Source organism: Corythoichthys intestinalis, chromosome 5 (genome assembly GCF_030265065.1).
Source record: "Corythoichthys intestinalis isolate RoL2023-P3 chromosome 5, ASM3026506v1, whole genome shotgun sequence".
In the NCBI taxonomy this organism is placed as follows: domain Eukaryota; kingdom Metazoa; phylum Chordata; class Actinopteri; order Syngnathiformes; family Syngnathidae; genus Corythoichthys; species Corythoichthys intestinalis.
In genome coordinates this window covers 5,473,974-5,501,193 of record NC_080399.1, presented here as the reverse complement: position 1 = coordinate 5,501,193, position 27,220 = coordinate 5,473,974, and the positions used below count along the sequence as shown (strand labels likewise).

The window sequence follows — 27,220 nt, the reverse complement described above, 5'->3', positions numbered from 1 at the left end:
TTTAGGCTGTGCGTTGGCTCAAAAAAACGCGGAGAATAAGATGAATAAATAATAATAATAACTAGAAACTGCAATTTCGGGAGAAATTACACACCTTGGTCTTTCCTCTGTGGAGATACAGATCTTAGCCCCACTCAGGTCTATCAATAGAATGGATCATAATGCCAGTCATTGGCAAAAAACAAAGTAAAAGCCGTTAGAAATGAATGGGAGAATTGGACGTCCATGGACGTCAATGGCGGCACCTTTCATAATTGTTAATGGAATCGGGGAAGTTTGGGGGACACGTCCTAATGATATCTAGTCATTTTCTGTTGATTTTGGGAAAAAAAAAAAATCCCATTGAAAATGAATGGGAAAATTTTTGGACGTCCATGGACGTCAATGGTATCAACTTACATAAGCGTCAATGGAATCCAAGTACATTGGCATCAATAGAATGAACAAACATGAAGAAATGCCATTGGAAATGAATGGGAAGTTTGGACGTCCATGGACGTCAATGGCATCACCCCCCATAAGCGGCAATGCAATCGGGGACATTTGGGGGACACGTCCTAATGATATCTAGTCATTTTCTGTTGATTTGGGGAAAAAAAAAAAATTCCCATTGAAAATGAATGGGAAAAATTTTGGACGTCCATGGACGTCAATTGTATCAACTTACATAAGCGTCAATGGATACCAAGTACATTGGCATCAATAGAATGAACAAACATGAAGAAATGCCATTAGAAATTAATGGGAAGTTTGGACGTCCATAGACGTCAATGGCATCACCCTCCATAAGCAGCAATACAATCGGGGACATTTGGGGTACATGTCCTATTGATATATGGTCATTTTTTGTTGATTTGGGAAAAAAAAAAAAAATTCCCATTGAAAATGAATGGGAAAAATTTTGGACGTCCATGGACGTCAATGGTATCAACTTACATAAGCGTCATTGAATACCAAGTACATTGGCATCAATAGAATGAACAAACATGAAGAAATGCCATTAGAAATTAATGGGAAGTTTGGACGTCCATGGCCGTCAATGGCATCACCCTCCATAAGCAGCAATACAATCGGGGACATTTGGGGTACACGTCCTATTGATATCTGGTCATTTTTTGTTGATTTGGGGAAAAAAAAAAATTCCCATTGAAAATGAATGGGAAAAATTTTGGACGTCCATGGACGTCAATGGTATCAACTTACATAAGCGTCAATGGATACCAAGTACATTGGCATCAATAGAATGAACAAACATGAAGAAATGCCATTAGAAATTAATGGGAAGTTTGGACGTCCATGGACGTCAATGGCATCACCCTCCATAAGCAGCAATACAATCGGGGACATTTGGGGGACACGTCCTATTGATATTTAGTCATTTTCTTTTGATTTGGGAGAAGAAAAAAAATTTCCCATTGAAAATGAATGGGAAAAATTTTGGACGTCCATGGACGTCAATGGTGTCAACTTACATAAGCGTCAATGGAATCCAAGTACATTGGCATCAATAGAATGAACAAACATGAAGAAATGCCATTGGAAATGTATGGGAAGTTTGGACGTCCCTGGACGTCAATGGCATCACCCTCCATAAGCAGCAATGCAATCGGGGACATTTGGGGGACACGTCCTATTGATATCTAGTCATTTTCTGTTGATTTGGGGGAAAAAAAAAATTTCCCATTGAAAATGAATGGGAAAATTTTTGGACGTCCATGGATGTCAATGGCAGCACCCCCCATAAGCGTCAATGGAGTTGGGGACGTTTAGGGTATACGTCCTATTGATATCTGGTCATTTTCTGTCGATTTGGAGAAATTTAGTTTTTTCCCCATTGAAAATGAATGGGGAAAATTTTGGACGTCCATGGAAGTCAATGGCAGCACCCCCCATAAGCGTCAATGGAATTGGGGAAGTTTGGGGGACACGTCCTATTGATATCTGGCCATTTTCTGTTTATTTGGGGAAATTTTGTTTTTTCCCCATTGAAAATGAATGGGAAAAATTTTGGACGTCCGTGGCAGTCAATGGCATCGACATCCATATAGTCAATTGAATCCAAGTACATTGGCATCAGTAGATTCGACATGCATGGCCGTCAATGGCATCAATGCAATGTAAATTCCATTGGAAATCCCATTGGAAGTGAATGGGATTTTTCCCATTCGAAATGAATGGGATAGTTTTTGGCAAATTTCCGAGGAAGCGTAATTTTTTTCCAAATTCTGTATACAACTTTTATGCCCCTCACCGTCCCGGAATTTTTGATGCCCAAATTATGTGATTTGGTCAAAAATTGTAGGACTAGATACATTTTGAAACTTTTTTTTTTTTCACGGAAAATTGCCGTTTACGGACGAACGGAAAATTTTTCGGGGCCATTTGTAAAGTTTCCTGTGTCACGCGAAAATTCCGGTCGTGCCGATACTTGAACGGTGCCGATCGGTCTAACGGTTCGGGCTGTGAAGCGCGCGTTTTTTTTCCATTCAAAATGAATAGGAAAGTTTTTGGCAAATTTCCGGGGAACCGTAAATTTTTGCCAAATTCTGTATACAACTTTTATGCCCCTCACCGTCCCGGAATTTTTGATGCCCAAATTATGTGATTTGGTCAAAAATTGTAGGACTAGATACATTTTGAAACTTTTTTTATTTTTCGGAAAATTGCCGTTTACGGGCGAACGGAAAATTTTTCGTGGCGGTTTGAAAAATTCCCATCGTCACGCGAAAATTCCGGTCGTGCCGATACTTGAACTGTGCCGATCGGTGCTACGGTTTGGGCTGTGCGTTGGCTCAAAAAAACGCGGAGAATAAGATGAATAAATAATAAGTACAATAAAGTTGCACAATAACAATACCTTGTTCTTTCTTTCAGAAAGACCAAGGTAATAATAATAAGAACAATAAAGTTGCACAATAACAATACCTTGTTCTTTCTTTCAGAAAGACCAAGGTAATAATAATAAAGTTGTAGAATAACATAACCTTGTTCTTTCTTTCAGAAAGACCAAGGTAATAATAATAAAGTTGTAGAATAACATAACCTTGTTCTTTCTTTCAGAAAGACCAAGGTAATAAATAAGAATAATAAAGTTGCACAACAGCATTACCTTGTTCTTTCCCTTGGAAAGACCAAGGTAATAACACATAACAGTGATAATTTCTAAATCTTTTTATTTTACGAAAAGTTTTTCAAAACTTTTCCCGCGTCATAATTAGAGATGTCCCGATCGATCGGCATCCCGATCGGTATCCCGATCGATCGGGTCCGATCACGTCATTTTCAAATTATCTGGATCGGCAAAAAAATATCGGCCATGTCTTTTTTTAATATATATACAGTATATATATATTTTTTGGATTAATTCGTTTTTTAATTGTATTTAACGTTACAGACATAATATGTTACACTCATCCAGAGTCTTTAGTTTAGGCTTAAGGTAGGGTTATGAATTTTATCTCCATAACGGCGATAATTAATTTTTTAAATACAATTAGAAAACGATTTAATTAACAAATATATATATATTAAAAAAAGGCATGGCCGATATTTTTTTGCCGATTCCGATACTTTGAAAATGACGTGATCGGACCCGGTCGATCGGGATGCCGATCGATCGGGACATCTCTAGTTATTGGATTTATTGGGATGCCGTCATAATTCCTGTTATCGGACCGATAATTATCAGACCGATAATTATCGTGCACCTCTGCTTATTACTATTCATCTTTCAGACAGCTGTTGGAAACAGAAATGTCATTTAATCCATCTGCAGGTGACTGGGGGTTCATGATTTTACGACACTGTGCGGGTGTGCGCTGGTCCTCATGGGAAACGCAGTCTTCCTTAAGGCAAAACACTACCGCTTTTGTCCACCGGCGTCGCTAAAATTGTTACCTAGTGTTGCTTTAAGTAGATCTTGGAAGGAATTAGGCGATTTACATGTAAAACACAATTCATGATTTGAAAAAAATCATGATATCTAGAATGAATTCATTTCCTATCTTGAGGTTAGTTTTTTTATTATGTTTATGTTTATAATTACTTTTTTCAAAAACATTGCGGGCTTATCTACTACCAGTCAATGTAGGACACTCTTGGATTATGCTTGAGTGCTAATAGTATTTGAGGAATAGGGTAAAATAGGGGAAATACTTTGTTATTTATTAAGAATCTTATGGCATTTAATGTATAAATGTTTGTAAGTAGTACTTATATTATTATGTTATACAGGTTTTTATGATGCAACATTTTGTGACTTAGATATTTGGCCCAAGCTCTCCGTTAGATACAATTTGGCCAAACAAGTGTGAGTCCCTGAAGTCCGTGCAGGTGCAGAATAGCATGCAGATCAGCACACAAAATGGCAGGGATATTATCGGGGTGGGCCCATTGCGGTGAATTATTGGCGTCGTTTCATAATTCGTCTGCACGCTTTGCCGCGCCCTGGGAACGTTCTCGCCTCTTATATTCTCACGCTCTCCCTTGTCTTATCTCGCATCTTGCAGTTTTTTTTTTTTTTTTGGAAACGCGTATCATTGCTTTTCTTTGCAAATTGCAGTACAATTAGTCCGCCAAATTGCTTTTTATGATGTTTATCGCTTAGTGTCCTATATGACTGTGAATATTCTCTTTCATCCAGGTTTTTTCTCCTCAGGATACTGAGGCCATCATAAAACCATTTGTTTTAAATTCATTTTGATTTGTCATTTATTAGATTAGATTTTTTTTTGTGTAACATTGTTGACCAAACGAATATTGCAATTACTTTGTAAGTGGTAATTAAATACTAAGTTGTAAGTACAGTGGTATGAAAAAGTATCTGAACCTTTTGGAATTTCTCACATTTCTGCATAGAATCACCATCAAATGTGATCTGATCTTTGTCAAAATCACACAGATGAAAAAACAGTGTCTGCTTAAACTAAAACTACCCAAACATTTATAGGTTTTCATATTTTAATGAGGATAGCATCCAAAAAAATAAGTAACTGAACCCTCTGTCTAAGCAGAGCAATTGAAGCTAAAGATGTCCTGATCGATCGGGTCCAATCACGTCATTTTCAAAGTATCGGAATCGGCAAAAAAATATCGGACATGCCTTTTTCAAATATATATATATATTTTTTTCATTAAATCGATTTCTAATTGTATTAACGTTACAGATAAATGTCTTAGACTCATCCAGAGTTTTGGCTTAAAGTAAGGTTATCAAATTTATCGCGTTAATGGCGGTAGTTAATTAAATAAAAATTAATCACGTTAAAGTATTTAACGCAATGAACGCATGCGCTGCATGACCTACTCACGCAATGTCGCGTTCAATCTATAATGGCGCCGTTTTACCTATATATAGAGCTAAAAGGCAGCGTAAAATGAGTAGAGTGAATTTTGGCAGCCTTTAGAGCCTTTTTTTAATTGGCTAAAGCCTTATTATCCTTCTCTCAACTATTAGAAATATTGTGGGAAGCAATGTGGGGAATAAAGGTAGTAGTTGGTCTTTTTCTTAACGTCCTATGTTATTTCCCAATGCAGGTATATATCAATTGGTGCCACTACGCACAGTCATGGTTGCACTTCCCATCATGCATTTGGGCAGAACAGTTAAATGGCTACAGTATCATTTACTGAAAGCTCAACAAATACACTAGATGGCAATATTTAGTCACACTATACAAAGTCACATTTATCCTTTAAGAATTACAAGTCTTTCTGTCCGTGGATCCCTCTCACAGAAAGAATGTTAATAATGTAAATGCCATCTTGAAGGATTTATTGTCATAATAAACAAATACAGTACTTATGTACTGTATGTTGAATGTATATATTCGTCCGAGTTTTGTTCATTTTTTTCTTAATGCATTGCCAAAATGTATATGATCGGGAAAAATTATCGGGAATGATTGGAATTGAATCGGGAGCAAAAAAAAAAGCAATCGGATCGGGAAATATCGGGATCGGCAGATACTCAAACTAAAACGATCGGGATCGGATCGGGAGCAAAAAAACATGATCGGAACAACCCTAATTACAACGCCACTTTAATTAAACGAATACTCGAAGCAGCGTTTAATTTGAATATTTTTTTCTAATCGAATTACTCGAGTTAGTCGATTAATTGTTGCAGCACTAATATAATTATATATATGTAAATAATTATTATATATATCGTTTTAGCTTATTTAGATAATTTTTAATTTGATTTTTAAATTTTAAATTCATTTTCTATATTTGATATGTTTACATTTATTTTATTATTATATATTATTCTATTTTTTTATATAGATTGTATATAGATCATCTTTTTTGCTTTGATTCAAGATTTTCCAATATTTAGTTGTATTTTTCAATTATTATTTTTTAAATCATTATTATTATTATTAGTAGTAGTACATAGGTATGTTTTACTCATTGTCCGCCATTGACGGCAGCAAATGAACGACTTTGCTGCCATCCCTCCCACTTCAAACTGACTGGACGTCTATAAGTGACAAACTCATTTCAATTCACAGCAGTAGGATGATTAGACGCCACATAATTGGAGATCTTTCCAACATTGTCTAGCTTCTCTTTTCATCACGCAGCCTTTTGCCTCCGCAGAATCCCCCCGGAAACGAACGGCGGTCGAAACACGCGACTGCTACCTGGACAAAGGAGAAGCCTACAGAGGGACGGTGGACACCACGCCAACAGGGCTCACCTGCCAACGCTGGGACTCTCAATACCCCCATAACCACTCTTTCATCCCGGAGGCGTATCCTTGCAAGTGAGGCTTAGTCTACACAACTATGTTTAACTTTTTCAGCACTGTTGTCGATGATAGACGTCCGATCATATGCCTTCTTAAAAAAAATAAAAATTAAACATTCTTACTTCTGCATCCACATAATCTAATTGTTAATAATGTGTTTTCACATCCCTTTCTTTACACTTTCCTCACAAACTTGGCGTTCAAAATGGACTGTTTCCACTTTTTCACTTCTTGCTTTCCAGGGAATTGCGAGAAAACTACTGCCGGAACCCCGACGGCCAAGAATTCCCATGGTGCTTCACGACGGACCCGAGAGTGCGCACCATGTCCTGCACCAACATCCCCCAGTGCGGCTTCCCAAACAAGCCTGGTAAGAGACGGGGCTTTGTGGTCCAAAATAGCAGCGGCTGAATTCCTTTTCTCACAATAAGGACTGCACTTTACCCACTCGGGGCGCAAACCGCACGCTCTAAAGATTGTAGACGTATTTTCACCACGTCCCTGTGGAGATCTATAGGAGTGTGGGAAGGCTTTGCCGCCACGCCTCACATAAACAAAGTCTCATGATGTGGATACATTGGCATTGTATTATTTTTTTTCTTACACTATAAAATGAACAGACAGCAGTTGCTTTCTTTAGGAGTAAAATGCATTAGTGAGGAGGACTGGAGTGATTTGAAATGCTTTGTCTTTGAAATACTTTGTTTTTATGATAATTTTTAAGTACCATCGATGACGATAGGCTTCTGATCCAGTGGATCGTAATGTGTTAGGACTAGTGCTGCAACGATTAATCGATTAACTCGAGTATTCGATTCGAAAAAAAAAGATTTGAATTAAATTTTGCTGATTCGAGTATTTGTTTGATTATTGTGGCGTTGTAATGTTTTATTTTGAAAGTGTTTGTATTCAGTTTTATTGATTTAAGTGGATACACTGCCCTCTAGTCTGCCTCATTTCACATGGGTGAATCCAACTTAACCAACATAAGCTAAGTTTTTGTTTGAGCTAATGTTTTTGTAAATGCATTCATAATTTAGTTTATGAGTATATTTAGCCGTTTTTTGTGGAAATATGTGCCTGAGCCATTTGTTAAGAACATTGTTATTTATTTATTTATTTATTCATTTATTTTTTAAGTTACCGTTTTATAGCATTTAAGCTAGCGGACTTTTGCTACGTAAGTTAGCCAATTGTTCTTTTGTTACACATAGATCCTTATTTAATTTTTTTTTTTTTTTTTTTTTTTTTTTTTTTTGTGGCTCAGCTCAGGTATTTTAATTTTTCACATTCCTTATCCGATTACTCGGTTATTCGACAAACTAGTTCATCGATTAATCGACTACTAAAATAATCGATAGCTGCAGCCCTAGTTAGGACCCCTCTCTGTTCTTAATCAACCCAAGGAGTCCTATGATCACGCCAGCGTTATTAAAAAGTGAACACTTTAAAGTAGGGCTGTCAAATGATTAAAATTTTTAATCGAGTTAAAATTACAGCTTAAAAATTAATTAAGCGTAATTAATCGCATTTAATCGCAATTCAAACCATCTATAAAATATGCCCTATTTTTCTGTAAATTATTGTTGGAATGGAAAGATAAGACACACGATGGATATATACATTCAACATACGGTACATAAGGACTGTATTTGTTTATTACAACAATAAATCAACAAGATGGCATCAACATTATTAACATTCCGTTAAAGCGATCCATGGATAGAAAGACTTGTAGTTCTTAAAAGAAAAATGTTAGTAAAAGTTATAGAAATGTTATATTAAATCTTAATCCTCTTAATGTTTTCGTTTTAATAAAATTTGTAAAATTTTCAATCAAAAAATAAACTAGTAGCCCGCCATTGTTGAGGTCAATAATTACTTACACAATGCTCATGGGTGCTGAAGCCTATAAAATCAGTCACACCCAAGCGCCAGCAGAGGGCGGCAAAACTCCATAAAACACAACAAGTGAGCGTTTCACTGTACTGTCATTTAAATCTGTCTGAGCGGGGCCATCTGCGTTAATTGCGTCAAATATTTTAACGTGATTAATTAAAAAAATTAATTAACACCCGTTAATGCGATAATTTTGACAGCCCTACTTTAAAGATATATAGACAATAGGGGTGTGCCATCGAAGGCGCCCCACAATGCAATTCGATTACGATTCAGGGTGCTACGATTCAATTATTGAACGATTATCACGGTATTAACAATGACCACAATTTTCGATCTTTTCCACCTACCTTTCAGGATTTCTTTTTTTTTTTCTAACTTGGTAGCTTCTTCATTCTTTTAAGGAAGGTAGATTAATCAGTATTTGTTAAATAAAGTAGCTAAACAAAATTATGTCCATTACATTTCATTTCCAATCAACAGGAACGATGAAATCATGCCCATACAACACAAATCTGCCTTTAAACTGCTCTTTTTCGCAAGAAAGTGCAAAAATATTAACTGTTTCAAAGGCAGTACTTATTTCTCTATTAAAAACACAATAAAATTTACTCTGGTGGAATAATTCCACACAATTCTGGAAAACATTAAACATAACGTGCCTTTAGAAAAAAAAAAAACCCAAAAAAACATCAAAATACAGTTTTTTTGTATTTTTACACACACACACAAAAAAAAAAACTTATTCAGCTAATGGAATTTGAACCAAAACAAAAGATAAGTAATTACTATAAAGACTTTCAAACTAAATCTTCAATGAGAAGCAAAAATCCCTCAACAAACTACAGTATGACAGGAACGATGTTGCATTTTTGTCTTGTTGTCATCGTCTCGTTATGTTCTAGTCTCCCAAGCCACGTTTTTAGCTCGTCGCATCTTCGTCATGTAAATTTTTTTGTCGCCAAAATATTTTCCTTCACGCCATTGTTTACGAAAACAACACCGTTGGCTACCGCTGTATTTTGCGTGGCTATCGGAGCTAGCTTAAAGCTTAAACTAGCTTAAATGGACGAAGGAAATGAAGCGAACTTCATCTGAGTTCAGGTGGAGACAGACAGCGACAGATTGAACACGTACAGAAACTATAAAAATGTCACTAGCACCTGTTGCAACACCTATTGCTTTAATGCAGATAATTTTTATTTCAGTTTGAAGGTTTTGACAGACAAGCAATTGAAATGTATTTCAATGTAATGCTTATAAATTTTTGCTTTGCTTTGTAATCATTGAATTCAGACTGCTACGAAGGTTTCGGCGAGAAATACCGAGGGGAGCAGTCAAGGACGAGATCCAACCTGCTTTGCTCTCCCTGGGAGGAGCACAGCAACAGGTCAGTCCATTATAGCATTTTTACAATACCGAATAACACACATTTACAGATAGACAGGTAAGTTGATTTAAGGCAATTTGGAGGAAAGGAATTATGACAGTTATTAGATATGCTTCCGATCAAAAAATGCACACTAATTTGTTTGTCATGCACACCAGATTGTTTCTAGTGCTAAACTATCGGGTAAACATTAGCATTATACAGCATTTAAGCTAGCGAACTTTGCTATGCAAGTTAGCCAGTTGTTGTAAACTAGGGCTGTCAAACGATTAAAATTTTTAATCGAGTTAATTACAGCTTAAAAATTGATTAATCGTAATTAATCGAAATTCAAACCATCTATAAAATATAACATATTTTTCTGTAAATATTGTTGGAATGGAAAGATAAGACACAAGACAGATATATACATTCAACATACGGTACATAAGTACTGTATTAGTTTATTATAACAATAAATCAACAAGATGGCATTACCATTATTAACATTGTGTTAAAGCGATCCATGGATAGAAAGACTTGTAGTTCTTAAAAGATAAATGTTAGTACAAATTATAGAAATGTTATATTAAAACCCCTCTTAATGTTTTCGTTTTATTAAAATTTGTAAAAATTTTCAATCAAAAAATAAATTAATAGCTCGCTATTGCTGATGTCAATAATTACACAATGCTCACTCATGTGAAAGCCATAAAATCAGTTGGATCCAAGCGCCAGCAAAGGGCGCCAAACACCAAAAAACAAGTAACAAGCAGACATTTTAATCTGTTTGAGCGGGCATGGGCGTTAATTGCGTCAAAACTTTTAACGTGATTACCGCCCGTTGACGCGATAATTTTGAGAGCCCTATTGTAAACATTAGCATTATATAGAATTGAACACAAATCACTTTTGTAACCAGAGAAGGATCATTTGACCTTAATCAGCATATCTTTTGTGAGCACTCTGGTCCTCATTAGTCATTCCCATTCACACTCGCAAAACCACAAAGTTGGATTGCTCCAATTAGCATCTTGAGTGTCTACAGGGCAGGGCTCCCTTGGCTTTGTTGGACAGTGGACCGCTCAGGCAGGCAGTCGGGCGGACAACCTTTTTACATATTCCAAAAGCTGCAGTTTGCCTACATGTACTGTATACTGAATCTTGATTATAGTGTGACAAATTAGCTGTTTGAGCTGCTTTGGAAAATTCTTTGGTCATTGTGTGCTTCAACATAATAAACCGTGAACCTTGACAACTGTATGTTGGACTTGTTAAGACAAAGTAAAGGTGCTTGATGGGGTTTGTCCCAGATGTTCTAATACTCCATTTTCTACAGTTCTGGATGCTAGTCGTAGTTTCATGCCTCATGTCTCACTTATCATTTTTAGATAAACCAGGGAGGTAACAAGTCTGCATTTGCAAATATTCAAGATTCTAATCGCAGCTATCCAGAGTGAAACCCCCCCTTCACACCGAGGGTGCTTGATTGCTTGTTTTAGTGGTCTATTGTTGGACAGGTTGGTATAGGGGTCATTTGGTGCCTTTCTGGTATTTCTTGATAGCAAAAAAAAAAAAAAAAAAAAAAAAACCCTGAGCTAGCAGACTTTTGCAATGCAAGTTAGCCAATTATTGTAAACATTGGCATTATATAGCCTTTAAGCTACAGGACTTTTGCTATTCAATTTAGCCAATTGCAACAATGCAACAATTGACTAATGCGCACTAAAGACAATCTCGTGCGCACAAGATTGCCTAAATTTATTTTATTTCTGTCAATATCCCTTTAGGGACTCCGTAACAAAGATATCGTCAAAAGAAACAAAGAAAAAAATCTGCGTTTTGTACGATGCAACATTTTTAGATCGCAATAAGGTGGAACAACATTGTGTTTCTGAGACTTATTTTTTAATGGCTACAAAGCAACAAAATAAGATGGACAAGTATACTGTCAAAAGAAACAAATGTATGTTTAGTAATAATGAATAAATCTCCGAGGTATCGGATCGGTATCGGCAGCTCCTCAAAATCAGGTGCAAAAACGTGATCGGGACAAGGCTAACATTTATTAGCATTGAAGAACTGTCTTTTAATTCTAAAATGAATAGCGAGCTATGGCGGTAAACATGGCTAGCTGGCTAGCCATGATTAATGCTAAATCACTCAAAGACATCCAAACTAAACATTTTTTTTTTTTTTTTACATATCTGTGAGAAAAGTTCTTACACAAACCCAGCGATGGAGGCTCGGTTCTCACTCCGTCCCTTGAGATGTGGTTGGTATCGCTTCCCTATAAAGCTATTTACGACATCCATGATTTGACCTCCTTACCCACAGAATCAACTGGTTTTCTTGTTATAATACAACCACAAATACATTGCTTTTTTAGGTTGAACGTAGTTATTCACATCCTGACAACCTTACTTTTCTTCAGAAAGACAACAGAAGATAAAGTTGATCATGAAAAAAGGGCAACCACTCATAGGAAAAAGGCACAAGAATGCTGGCTTTAACATACTGTCTTAAATGAGTTGGCCCGTCATCTTATTTCTTCCTAGTGAACAATTGCACACTTTGGCAGCGTATCTGCAAAAGCTTACCAAGTCTTACATTTGATTTTCCCTAAAAATGAAGGCCTTGATTACCATGAAAAATGACACTCTTTCAACCTTAAATCTACTCTTCAAAGGTCTTTAAAGTGCCATAAATGCAATAAATAACACTGCAATATTTTCCTGGAAAGGTGCTGGAAAGGATTTTGATGTATTTTAATTAATCTGCAGTCGCTGTAAAAATGTTGAATACTTTATGTGATGTAGTATATTTAAAAAAGAATGTATTATAGTGTGAAAGAGAGTTCCGTTTCACTCATTAGCTGCCATTGACGGCAATGGACGTCCCTTTGATTTGAACTGGGAGAGTCCAGTCATGGTGTAATTTTTAATTCTTCTGCTAAAGTTCATTCGCTGCCTGACGTCCTAGTCGAAGTAGGCTTACAAGTAAGTACTGTAATTTTCGGACTATAAGGCGCACCTGACTATAAGCCGCCACCCACCAAATTGGACACAAAATCGACATTTCTTCATAGATATGCCGCACTGGACTACAAGCTGCAGCTGTCCTCACTATATTATGGGATACAGTGGGGCAAATAAGTATTTAGTCAACCACTAATTGTGCAAGTTCAACAGTTTTAATGTTTCACATTGAGAGTCTGACATACTCCCATTGTGATCATTCAAAATACCTTTTTATTATGACAAAGCAGCGAACAGGAAGGGATTATGGGGGGACAGAAGAAAAGAAATACAAGAGAAGAAGGAAAAGAAACACATACACAAACAACAACTAGAAATACATTGAACATCTAAACTAGTTACTAATATGCTGGTGCTATCGTCAGCGAGATGTATTTCCGGTTTACACCATGTGGGGGCCTATTGGCCAGTGAAAGAGGAGAATGGGGGTGGGGGTGTCTATAAGCCTATAAGCTAAGTGATTGAAAGGGGTAGAGTGTACACAAATCAGTTCTGTGATCTAGAACCCAGTAATCGTGTGAATCTCTTATGAGTAAGCCCGTTGGCGACCAACCCTACGCCGCCGCATCGCCTATCCCGGCACCGGGACCCCCGACCCGAGAATGCCCTACCACATCCAGCAGCACGCAGGCCCCTCCGGGCGCGCGACAGCCACGCAGACGGGCGGAGAAGCCGCACGGGCACCAACCCAGGGCCACGGCCCCCACCCAGCCAGCCCGGGGAGGGAGGGCGGGCGCGGGGGCGGGGGGCCATGCGCAGCCCATCCCTCCTCCCGCAGCCCAGCAAAGGAGCCATTGTCCCCCCCCCGGGACCCAGGGTGGTCCCCCGGGCCACCCGCGCACCCATCAACCGGCCTTCAGGGATGGCAGGAGGGGACGCATCACCAACCCCACGCCTACAACCCACCCCCGGCCGCCCACCCGGGCCACGAGCCACAGCCGCAGCCCCCCAACCGGCACGGCACGCCACGGGACCCCCAGCGGCCCACCAAGCCCCAGGCAAGGCAGGGTCCCCCGCCGGTGCAGGCGACACCCCGCTGATACACCGGCGCCCAGTCAGCGACCCGCGACGGAGCGCAGGGCGGATGCCCAGCCAGAGAAGAGAGGGGAAGGCGGAGGCAGGAGAACGCCCAGGAACTGCCACGGGGCGATGCAAGATCGGAGACCCGACCCCCCAACCTACTCCCGCGGCCGGCAGCCGAGGCAGAGGGGAGGCCACACCCCAGGAGCCACGCCATATAAAAAAGTGTGGGACCCACCTACCACCCTATTACTGTGGCTGCCAGGTTCCCGACTGGCAGCCATCACCCAGCACCGTGATGGGGGTGTGAGGGGAGGGTAGTGCAATGTATGCATTAAAATAGGAGAGCTTGGCTTGGGGCAGTGGGACCGCAGCATGGAGCTTCTGCCCAGCCGCCCGTCCCACCGCCCTTTGCCAGAGCTCTCCTGTGGAGTATGATGTGTGGTGCATTTTTTTTTTTTTTTTTTTTTTTTAAACCTGTCCTGTTCAGCTGTTTGACACAGAGAATGGAAGTCTAAGTGCCCAGATTCTGAACAGTTTTAATGTTTCACATTGAGAGTCTGACATACTCCCATTGTGATCATTCAAAATACCTTTTTATTATGACAAAGCAGCGAACAGGAAGGGATTGTGGGGGGACAGAAGAAAAAAAATACAAGAGAAGAAGGAAAAGAAACACATACACAAACAACAACTAGAAATACATTGAACATCTAAACTAGTTACTAATATGCTGGTGCTATCGTCAGCGCGATGTATTTCCGGTTTACACCATGTGGGGGCCTATTGGCCAGTGAAAGAGGAGAATGGGGGTGGGGGTGTCTATAAGCCTATTAGCTAAGTGATTGAAAGGGGTAGAGTGTACACAAATCAGTTCTGTGATCTAGAACCCAGTAATCGTGTGAATCTCTTATGAGTAAGCCCGTTGGCGACCAACCCTACGCCGCCGCATCGCCAATCCCGGCACCGGGACCCCCGACCCGAGAATGCCCTACCACATCCAGCAGCACGCAGGCCCCACCGGGCGCGCGACAGCCACGCAGACGGGCGGAGAAGCCGCGCGGGCGCCAACCCAGGGCCACGGCCCCCACCCAGCCAGCCCGGGGAGGGAGGGCGGGGGGCCATGCACAGCCCATCCCTCCTCCCGCAGCCCAGCAAAGGAGCCATCGTCCCCCCCCCCGGGACCCAGGGTGGTCCCCCGGGCCACCCGCGCACCCATCAACCGGCCTTCAGGGATGGCAGGAGGGGACGCATCACCAACCCCACGCCTACACCCACCCCCGCCCGCCCACCCGGGCCACGAGCCACAGCCGCAGCCCCCCAACCGGCACGGCACGCCACGGGACCCCCAGCGGCCCACCAAGCCCCAGGCAAGGCAGGGTCCCCCGCCGGTGCAGGCGACACCCCGCTGATACACCGGCGCCCAGCCAGCGACCCGCGACGGAGCGCAGGGCGGATGCCCAGCCAGAGAAGAGAGGGGAAGGCGGACGCAGGAGAACGCCCAGGAACTGCCACGGGGCGATGCAAGATCGGAGACCCGACCCCCCAACCTACTCCCGCGGCCGGCAGCCGAGGCAGAGGGGAGGCCACACCCCAGGAGCCACGCCATATAAAAAAGTGTGGGACCCACCTACCACCCTATTACTGTGGCTGCCAGGTTCCCGACTGGCAGCCATCACCCAGCACCGTGATGGGGGTGTGAGGGGAGGGTAGTGCAATGTATGCATTAAAATAGGAGAGCTTGGCTTGGGGCAGTGGGACCGCAGCATGGAGCTTCTGCCCAGCCGCCCGTCCCACCGCCCTTTGCCAGAGCTCTCCTGTGGAGCATGGTGTGTGGTGCATTTAAAAAAGGTGCAGAGATGGCGGGGCCTGTGGTGAGGAGGCAGCCGTGAGGTACCCCCACCCCCAACAGGTCCCAACCATCCCACAACCTTGGTGTGTGGTGCATTAAAAACAGGGGGGAGCCGGGCCGGGACTGTAAAGCCCCGTCCCAACTCTCCCCGGAGAAATGTATGAGCATGTAAGTGCCAAGGTGAAAAATATTTACAGTGCCGAAGTGAGAAGTGCGTGAGTTAAGAGGCAGGCTCCCGCGGGCGTGGCCCCGTCCACCAGAACCACCGGCCGCAGGGCAGAAGAGGCGTCAGGGCCCCGATCAATCTCCGCCCCAGACCACCCACGGCGAAGCCACTCTTTTGTTGCCCTGGCTGTGTGTTTGGGATCATTGTCATGCTGAAAAACCCAGCCACGTCTCATCTTCATCTTCTTTTCACTCAAAATCCCTCCATACATGGCCCCATTCATTCTTTCCTTTACACAGATCAGTCGTCCTGGTCCCTTTGCAGAAAAACAGCCCCAAAGCATGATGTTTCCACGCCCATGCTTCGCTGTGGGTATGGTGTTCTTCGGATGCAATTCAGTATTCTTTCTCCTCCAAACACGAGAACCTGTGTTTATACCAAAAAGTTCTATTTTGGTTTCATCTGACCATAACACATTCTCCCAGTCCTCTTCTGGATCATCCAAATGCTCTCTAGCGAACCGCAGATGGGCCTGGATGTGTACAGGGTGACCCAAAAAAAAGTTTACACTGCCATAATACAACTTAAATGCCATGTTTATTCATCTTAGAATTAGAATTTAATCACAAATTATTAGGGATGTCAAAATTATCGCGTTAATGCGCGGTAATTAATTTTTTAATTAATCACGTTAAAATATTTTACGCAATTAACGCACATGTCCCGCTCAGACAGTATTCTGCCTTTTGGTAAGTTTTACAGCAAGGCTTTTTTTGCTGTCCAACAGCGAACTCTTTGTCCGTAAGTATGGTTGTTGTAAAGAATGTGCATAGTTGTTTTGACTGACAGGGTCATAAAAATCCCGTCATAATCTATTTTTACCCGTCACTTAAAATTTAAAAATGACTATATCTTGATGCAGTCACTATATGTATATACACAATAATACAATAATACTTTATAATATAAAGTAAGTAACATTAGTGCAGTCATGGATTACATTAAGCAGGCCAGTACTGTGTTTCCATATATATTTTTATTATATTATGTATATACAGGATATATATATATATATTCCCCCCCCCCAAATGGGACCTTCCATGATCCTAATACATTTAATAATAATAAAATATTATATAATTCCATTATATATATATTTATATATATATATATATATTTTAAATTTATCATTATTAAATAAAAATGCACGTTGATACGACGCACATAAAGGCAACTTCCAATTTGTTAAAAAATCGTTAGAAAGTTGTATGGACTTACAATCCGCTAGCTTGTTGTTTCCTGTTGTCTTCCGAAATACACCTGGGTGACGGCGCGTCAAGTGTTCGTTTATAGCCGACGTGCTACCGTGGTATGCGAGCTTAGCTTAGCAAAAAGAGTACACACAGTGGTGGCAACCTCCATATTTTCCTTGAAATAATTTCAGGCTCTGGCTAGTCTGGTCCGCTTTTTTGGCTTTATGCCGCTTTCACCGTGTTACCAGTTCTGCCCTTCTTGGTAATTGGCGGTGTTTTCAACTGCTCGCCGCAGTGAGGAGTGAACCGGTGATTCACTTGATTCGTTGTCATCCTTCACTGCATCAGTCCCTCTTTTTTCACCTCTTTTATCAACACCATCGTCGTTTTGGGGCTTTTTGAAGAAACTTCGGACACTCAGTTGCCTTGACATTTTTCCGAGTAAGGCCGTCATGCATCAAGAGAGACAATAGCTAATTAATATACTCACTCGCCACCCTGTGGTCTGGGGTGTGAATTGCAACCTGTCAAAATGACAGATGGACTTCAGTTTTTTCCATCACCGTTGTAAAAAACCGGTCATCGACGGAAAATATTCGGTTAACACGACCCCTGGCAGCAAACATGACAGACAGAATGTTGTTTTAGGAGATCTTTTCTACATGCCCATCCATGATGAAACGTAACTAAATAGTCCTTTATTTAAAGAAGGTTTGTTGTGTTTAGTTTGTAATCGCTGTATTCGCGGGCATTTTTAACACAAAGTTGCAATTTTTGATGGGGTTGAAAATTTGACAGAACAAAGGGCACATGAAGAGGGCAATAAACCGAATATAGGCGGGGGGATGTGCAACTCGGTCCTCGGCCAAATGGACAAAGAGCACGTCAGCCACAAAATGCAAGCCACCTACGCATTAAAATGATCCCAGTATATGACATAATACAAAACACGATGTTTACTCACTTCCTTATAAGTCCCATGGTCCCACAGTAGTAGGGGTTGTTTTGGCCAATATCCACCGGTGAATGGGAACCTTTTGAAACCCCAAAAAGGCTCTCACACGCCTCTCCTTGGTGCAGCAACATTTTTCTGCAGCCGTTTGGGTGGCGTGATGCAAAAAATAAACGAAATAATCCGCAAAATCAGCTGAATCCTTAGTCCTTCTCATACAACAGTACGGCTGGATAGTAAAGAGGACTCCTTCTCCCGATCACGTCACAGCGCCCTCTTTCTCAATTCGAGACTGGAGCCGGAAGTCACTCATTTTCATGGCGCGGGATTCAAGAAACGAAATAAATATAGCGATCGCTTCCACATACATCCAAGTGGTCCATTTCATTCAGGAGCATAAAATACCGCAGAAAATATTAAATAAACATGCTTTTTGCTGTCATAGGCACTTTAAATATAATTAAAAATATTAATTGCAACAACAACAACAGCAGTTGTCATGGAAGCTCAACGCTGAACTCCAAGACAAGTGTTACATCGATAGCTCGATTAGAGAAATAAATACGACCCCAGCCATGGATTGATTTTCTTCGAAAACTTTATAAACAAGAGCTCTTGGGTACAAAATGATGCGGCCTAGGAAATGATGCACCCGGAAAGCACAAAGCAGTACAATAGAGGCTAGACATTTATACTGTCGAAAAGGGCGGTGCCAAAGCCCACCGTGAAACGAAACTCAACATCTCACAAGCCAGGGTATTTTTCCATACAAAAACATCTTTGAGCTGAGACCTTGAGCACCGGTCCCGGCTAGAACGAAGATAAGAAACCAGTCCTCCCTTGTATTCATTCAGGGCATGTTGAAAAAAAACGGAACATAACAGTCCATATTTGGGCATATGGTGATACAGTCAAGGCCATGAGAAGGCACACTCAACATATTAATGCTACAATGTTCTCATGCAAGCATAACAAAAAGCATACAAAATATGATGTATAATGCATGTGGTTTAAGCATGAATAAAATTCTCTCACAGCAGTGACGTCGGAGTGAAAATAGTAGTTCATATCGATGTACATTTGACCTGTGATAACCCTTGACGGGCGTGGTTGCCATGTGCATACACAGTAAAGCTTCAGGGTACAATTCGTTGGGTAGGGCAATTCGACAGAACAGTGGCAATTTTAAACGGACTAATACAAAAACAAGGATGCACCGATATGACCCAAATGCAAGGAAATGCGGTTGATGGAGTTTAGTCAGGTGATTATGGCATGACTCCTTCTTAAGACTGACTCCAGGTTAGCCTGTAGCTAATTCATCTCCAAACTGTTATTGCTGAAAATATATTTTTTCTTTTGGCTTCTTGAAAATGTTTACACAAGTAGAACAAATCAATTTTCCATATCATCTGCTCCTCCCAAAAACATAAAAAGAAAATTCTATTTAATTCCGTCAGTTTTTCAGACTGTTCTGGGCACACCCAGTTAGTAGATTACCTCCTATAACCGTACCGATACTCCAGTCCACATTTATCCATCATGTGTTAGATTTACTGCATTTTCATGCTAGTGTACTAAGATACCCTCTTGAGAATTCTTAAGGACTCCCGCGAAAACGCTTCCCCTCACGATGACCTAAGTCAGCAAGAATGATTTCCAATGGAGGCAATCCACCCCAATTTTCACCTCTGACCCCGTGCCCCTCCTCTGCGGCAGCGCTTCAAAGGCAATCTGATGCACCGCCTGGCTCCCACCCAGGGGGCTCAGGGGTCAAGGTTTAGGGAGTCACCCAGAGAATTGACTCTTAATCTCGTCGTTTCAGATACACCGTTTTTTTCCAATCTCGTTTTAGCATTCCTATACTGACAGGCTTCGAAGAATTTCAGCGTGAGGCAGAATCATGTGTTATTGAGTGTAGGTGGCTGTTTATGTGAGTAATTTCTCTGCGCATCACCTCCTTATCTTGTCCTGCAGGACAGAGAGCCTACACAGCTGTGTACTTCCACCAGCCAGATCCTATCTGCATGCATTTGTTCAGCTTTTACAAGAAACTCAATCGCCAGGAAGTCTATTCCCTTTATAGAGGTGCAAAAAGTCCCGATGAAGTGGCTTTGCATTATTTTTCCAGGGCCAAATAAATCACCTTTTGAGGCTAAGTGGACATCGACAGAAATAAAATGAATTTAAGCAATCTGGTGCGCATCAGATTGTTTCTAGTGCACTCCAGAAACTATTTTGTTCTTCATTTTGTTTTTTTATGGCAGTTTACCCCTTGGATCTTGGGGTATTACCGCCATCTACTGGGTTGACGGTTTGACGAGAGACCCGGCAGTTACGGACTACATTTCTGCTATTCTGACAAATAATCGCACACACCCAGAGGGAATTCAAAAATAATTTTATTATAAATTAGGGCTGTCAAAATTATGGCGTTAGCGGGCAGTCATTAATTTTTTAAATTAATCATCTTAAAATATTTGACGCAATTAATGCACATGCCCTGCTCAAACAGATTAAAATGACAGCAGTGTAATGTCCGCTTGTTACTTGTTTTTTGGCGCCCTCTGCTGGCGCTTCATGGGTTTGGGGAGTGAGCATGGTGTAATAATTGACATCAACAATGGCGAGCTACTAGTTTATTTTTTTGATTGAAAATTTTACAAATTTGAATAAAACAAAAACATTAAGAGGGGTTTTAATATAGAATTTCTATAACTTGTACTAACATTTATCTTTTAAGAACTACAACTCTTTCTATCCATGGATCGCTTTAAGAGAATGTTAATAATGTTAATGCCATCTTGTTGATTTATTGTTATAATAAACAAATACAGTGCTTATGTACCGTATGTTGAATGTATGTATCTGTCCGTTGTCTTATCTTTCCATTCCAACAATAATTTACAGAAAAATATGGCATATTTTATAGATGGTTTGAATTGCGGGTAATTACGATTAATTAATTTTTAAGCTGTAATTTACTCGATTAAAAATTTTAATCGTTTCACAGCCCTTTTATAAATATATATGTATGAACACTCTATATCCTTTTTATTAGCCCAGTTTCCTTGTGAAACTTAATTAATTGTCTTTAAATTTTGGTTGTTTTAACCTCTAGAATATTTTCCAGTCTAATAACCAGAAACTGATAAACATTAACATTATATAGCAGTTAAGCTAGCAGACTTTTGCGATGAGAGTTACCCACTTATTGCATTGTTGCAATTGGCTAACTTGCACAGCAAAAGTCCACAAGCTTAACTGCTATAAAATGCTAATGTGTATAACAATTGGCTAACTTGCATTGCAAAAAACCACTAGCTTAAATGCTAAATAATGCTGATGTTTGCAATAGTGCTGTCAAATTTATTGCGTTAACGGGCGGTAATTTTTTTATTTATTTAATCACGTTAAAATATTTTATGCATTTAACACATGCGCGGAATGACCCGCTCATGCATTGCCTCAAACAGATTACAATGACGCCATTTTTTGCTCATTGAGAGCTAAAAGGCAGAGAAAGGTGTCTTGTTTTCTGCTTTTTCGTAACAAAGGTATACCACACGCGACATGCTGGCACTTTGTTTCTTTATTAGCATATTCAACTTCAATATTAACACAGCTTACAGCTCTCGGCAGGCCGTAACTCTAACTCACTCCAGAATCCTGTGAGTAAACATTGGCGCCGCATACTTCAGGGTGTCTCGGATAATTTTATATCAGAATATTACAAAAGGCGAGTGGACACAGGCGTTCATTGGATTGCACCGTTTATTGGCATAAGCTTCGGCAACTCCTTCACAACAAACATAAGTATCATTTAGAGAAAGAAACAAAAATATCTCTCAAAAAAAATAATGTTCACAAAAAGAAAAGCGCTTCAATCTGTATTAATGAGGCCCTATTCTCACACAGTTAAACAACAGTGCAAAGAGAACTGGCATTCCCAATCAAAATAGCTATGCAAAATACACATAAAACTTACTCAGACTTTGGTCAAACTCTATTCAAACATTTTGTTTAGCTCAACAAATACACTGTATGGCAATATTAAGTCACAATATACAAACCATAAGAGGTCTCGTACATTGTGAAGCCAACACTCAAATGAACGTAAGGTACAATGAACCCGGAAACTACGACGTCAGTCGGGGGGCAAAACGCACTCGTTGGCTAGCGCTCTAATTAATTTAAAACTCGCCATTGACACCTTGTGGTGTATTTCAATCCCTAGCTTACGTAGTTAAAGACACTGTGGAAGAACGGCAATGAGCTGTTTAGTAGTTTATTTTTTTCGTTCGAAAATTTTACAAATTTTATTAAAACGAAAACATTAAGAGGGGTTTTCGTAATAAAATTAGTATAACTTGTACTAACATTTATCTTTTAAGAACTACAAATCTCTCTTTCCGTGGATCCCTTTAACAGAAAGAATGTTAATAATTTTAATGCCATCTTGTGGATTTATTGTTTTAATAAACAAATGCACTACTTATGTACAGTGTGTTGAATGTATATATCCATCTTGTGTCTTATTTTTTTATTCAAACAATAATTTACAGAAAAATGTGGCATGTTTTGGAGATGGTTTGAATTGTGATTAGCAACGATTAATTAATTTTTAAGCTGTGATTAACTCGATTAAAAATTTTAATCGTTTGACAGCCCTAGTTTGCAACAATTGACTAACTTGCATAGCACACGTTCGTTAGCTTAAATGCTATATAATGCTAATGCTTGCAACAATTGGCTAACTTGCATAGCAAACACCCGCTAGCTTAAATGCTACGTATATAATGCTGATGTTAACAACAATTGGCTAACTTGCATTGAAAAAGTCCGCTAGCTTAAATTGCGTATGACACCAAAAACCATGTTTATTTCATATTGTACGCGCCTTTTTATGCTCCTGAATGAAATTGACCGCTTGGATGTGTGTGGAAGCAATCGTTTTATATATTCAATTTTTGAATCCCGCGCCATGAAAATGAGCGACTTCCGGCTTCAGTCTCGGGTTTAGGACGAATGCGAATGTGACGTCAGCCGGGTAAGCATCTCACAGTACAGCATTGCTTTTTACCATGCAGATAGACTGCGGATTCAGGTGATTTTGCAGATTAATCCGTTTACTATTCGCATCACGCCAGCCAAACGGCTGCAGTAAATTGTCGCTGCACCAGAGAGAGGCGTGTGAGCCTTTTTGGGTTTGAAAAGGTTCCCGTTCACCAAGCCCTACTACTGTGGGACCATTGGACTTACGGGGAAGTGAGTACATATCGTATTTTGTATGATGTCAAACACTAGGATCACGGCACCCGTTTTAATACGGAGGTGGCTTGCATTTTGTGGCTGATTGTCCACCAAAAATGCCACTCGGCAGACGACCGACGGCTTGTTGCTCACACCCCCGCCGGGAGAGCGCTACACTCGGCTTATTGCCCTATTTGTGTGCCCGGTATTCTGTCAAATTTTCAACCCTAGCAGAAATTGCAACTTTGTGTTAAAAATGGCTGTGAATACAGCGAGTACAGAGTAAACACTACAAACTTGCTTGAAATAAAGGACTATTTACTTACGTTTGATAATGGATAGACATGTAGAGAAAAGTTCTCCTCAGACACATCCTGCCATGTTTGCTGCACAATAACTGCACGCCGCTCTCTGTTTTCGCCGTGTAGTAAAGCATTATTTTACGCCATATTCGTGTTGACCATGTGGCAGCTACGCGCTCCTCCGACGTCGGCTGGTTTGTCCGGCGGTACTCTCCAGCTGCTTCCCCGGAGAGCTCTCCTAACCGTAGCAGGGGAACGAGCTGTGACTTGCTCGCCACCGGGCGGGCTGCCGATCGGCAAAGACAATCGACAACACCGCCGCCGTGTGACATGAACCTGGGCTAGTTTTGTGTGATTTTTCGCTTCGAAAAGCGAAAATAACACTTTGAGACGTCACTCGGTTCGGGTTAGCATGCCAGCTAGCTGTCACACCTCTTGGTTTGTTTACATTATCTGAAGCCGGGTAAGGGAAATGACAAAAGCCTGACTAATTACAGTGGCATAAAATATCGTTCGGGACGTGCGACAGTAAAGGTGAAGTTGACAGTTTTGACCATTATGGAGTAATTTTGCCATGTCGTACTGAATAAATGCATTTTTATTATTTTATATTCCATTTTGCTGTTAATTGTCGTGACCATACCGTTTATTTATCAAATTGGGAAAAATACTTGGATTAAAAAGAATATCCAGTGAAAATATTGGCATAGAGAGACAGAAACAATGACATTTTGCAGCTCTCTTTGTCGCATTTTCCTCATTCTGAATAATTCCCTCTCAATGCGTGGAATTGTAAATCAGATGAAACCATGACCCTGCCGACGTCATTCTGCTGTTGGGGACGCTAGAGCCCTATAATGGTAGGCGTGGCTAAACGGCAGATTAAAAGACTAATTCGTCATCATCTGCGCTTTGCCAAATTGTTGTATATAGTCGAATCGTCTCAAAATATGATTTTTTTTTTATCCTGTCGTATGCACTTTAAGTGCTATATAATGCCAATGTTATCAACAATTGGCTAACTTGCATAGCTAAAGTCCACTAGCTTAAATGCTATATTATGCTCATGTTTACCAGATTGTATCTGGTGCGCACCAGATTGCTTCAATCATGTTCTTAAATTTCAGTAAATGTCCCTTGAGGGCAGGGGTCACCAAACTACAGCCCGCGGGCCGGATATGGCCCGCCTCCACATTTGGTCCGGCCCCCTAAACAATATCAGAGAGCATTTGATTTTTTATTTTTTTATTTTTTTTTTCAATAGTGTTATCTATTTCCTGGCTTTTTTCTGTGAAGAAACCAGAGAGGGTTATTTGGTTATTATTAGAGGCGTGCAAAATTTCCGATTCTTAGATTATTCGCGATTTGGCCAAGGCAGATTCGAGAACGATTCCCAAACATCCAAATTCCGATTATTGAATTATACCAGGTAAAGCGTAAATGAAACGCAGTCAGCGCGGTCTTCGGGACGCAATGAGGAATGGATCGAGAGTAAATATCATGTGCAGTTAATGCCGCTTGGTAAAAAAAAACAATAATACCTGACTGCGGCCGTCAGCCGCTACAAACAGCGCCCAGTTGCTAGTTGCTACAAACATACGGCAACATACGGCTATGGTAGATATCATGTATATCTAAACTAGATGTGAAATGACAGACTTTCCCGCACTAGTAAACAGGCGCCATCTTAAAGGAGTAGACTTCTCTAGAAGGCTGTTGTAGAGAACCTAATTACTTTTTATCTACAATACCCCTAAATCGGCAAAATCTTGACTTGAATCTATCTTTAAATGATGAAACAGTTTTAAAACTTTCACATGTCTAAAGTAGACATGAGGGAAATTATGGAATAACGGGCGCAATTTCAACAACTTTAACGGTTGATTCACAGCATTGAATTAATTGAATGTAGTTTAAAGCTGCTGATACAGAATGGGGACTTGAGTATTTTATTTACTGTTTTTAACCGGTAACTTGATACTAAAATAGTAGTTTGGTTCATTTAGCCTGAGAGGATTTTTGAACAATTTTGGAACAAATATACGAAACATAAAAAAAAAAAAAAAAATGGGGGTAGGGGGGCATCAGTAATCGATTTATAATCGAATCGGAGTCTCTGAATCATAATCGTAATCGAATAGTTAGGTGCCCAAAGATTCCCACCTCTAGTTATTATCTATTTAATTAATAGTGTTATTATATTATATTATATTATATTATATTATATTATATTATATTATATTATATTATATTATATTATATTATATTATATTATATTATATATGGCGGAAAACACAGACAAGACTGAAAAAGCAGTTTTTGCTCTTGCACTCCTCTTTAAAAGAAACTGCTGTATTTTAAGCCAAAACAAGTTTTGTGTTTGATAGAACAATATGTCTATATGCTGCCATAGCAGATTCATGGCGCGTGAAGCCCCCGAACTATTTTTAATTTGTCCGTTTTACCCTGAAAACCCCCGTTTACAGACGTCGCACAACCGCTTTTGTTTCAACCCAGCCATAAAACGAAGGTAATTAATTACATTTACCATTATTCAAAATGTCTGTCGTTTTTAGCTTAGAATCATTTATTGATGTCTCATATTTTGTTTAAAAAAAAAAAAAAAAAAAAAACTTAAAAAAATTATTCACTCCCATATTTTAAACTTTTAAACAAATTATGTCACAATGAAAAAAATGGCGTCTGTAAAAAGGTCACGGATATCTACCTCATATCTATCGCTTAATTGTATTTTTTTTTTGTTACTGTGGCATTTTCTCTGATATGTTAGATGATAAATAATTGATCCAAACAAAAAAAGTTGAAAAAAAAAGTTGAAAAGCGTAAACATATGAAAAAGAAAATCTCGACCACTCCTTGATGTCTGCAATTTCTGCATCGCGACCCTTGTTATAGTTACCATGTTTCACCCATAAAATCCCCCAAAAATCCAGCTGTGGCCATTCACAGCTGTGTCTTGACACTCAGTGATACATGCTACATGGAGTTTTTGGATCGAAACAAAGTAAGTACGCGATAATATCTTGTTAAAGTCATGGCGTCTTTAATTCTGTTCCCGCGTGCTCTCACCACCAGATAGGGTTTTGCTGTTTAAAAAATATTCTTTTTTAAAAAATATCCTCCTGCTCATAATTTTTCTTCCTCCAGAAAATTGAGATTTTAAGCTTTCCAATGATGTATCACACATGCATATCGGACAATTTTGAAAGTTTGCTAAATTGAGGGTCTCAGAGTGGAACTTCAAGTCACCTGAGTGTTTTCCGCCATATATATTTATATTGTATTATATTATTTTTTTTATTTTATTTACCTTTGTTCCGTGAAGAATCCAGAAAGGGTTATTT

General features: G+C 39.9%; 1 protein-coding gene across 1 annotated transcript in view; it reads left to right on the top strand.

Moving 5' to 3' along the window:
• hgfb (hepatocyte growth factor b) overlaps nt 1-27,220 on the top strand; it is a 143,783-nt gene that overhangs the window by 101,405 nt on the left and 15,158 nt on the right. The window contains exons 8-10 of the mRNA XM_057836163.1: nt 6,601-6,766; nt 6,994-7,121; nt 9,947-10,040. Coding sequence (XP_057692146.1) covers nt 6,601-6,766; nt 6,994-7,121; nt 9,947-10,040 — 388 coding nt within the window. The remainder of the gene's footprint in view (nt 1-6,600; nt 6,767-6,993; nt 7,122-9,946; nt 10,041-27,220) is intronic.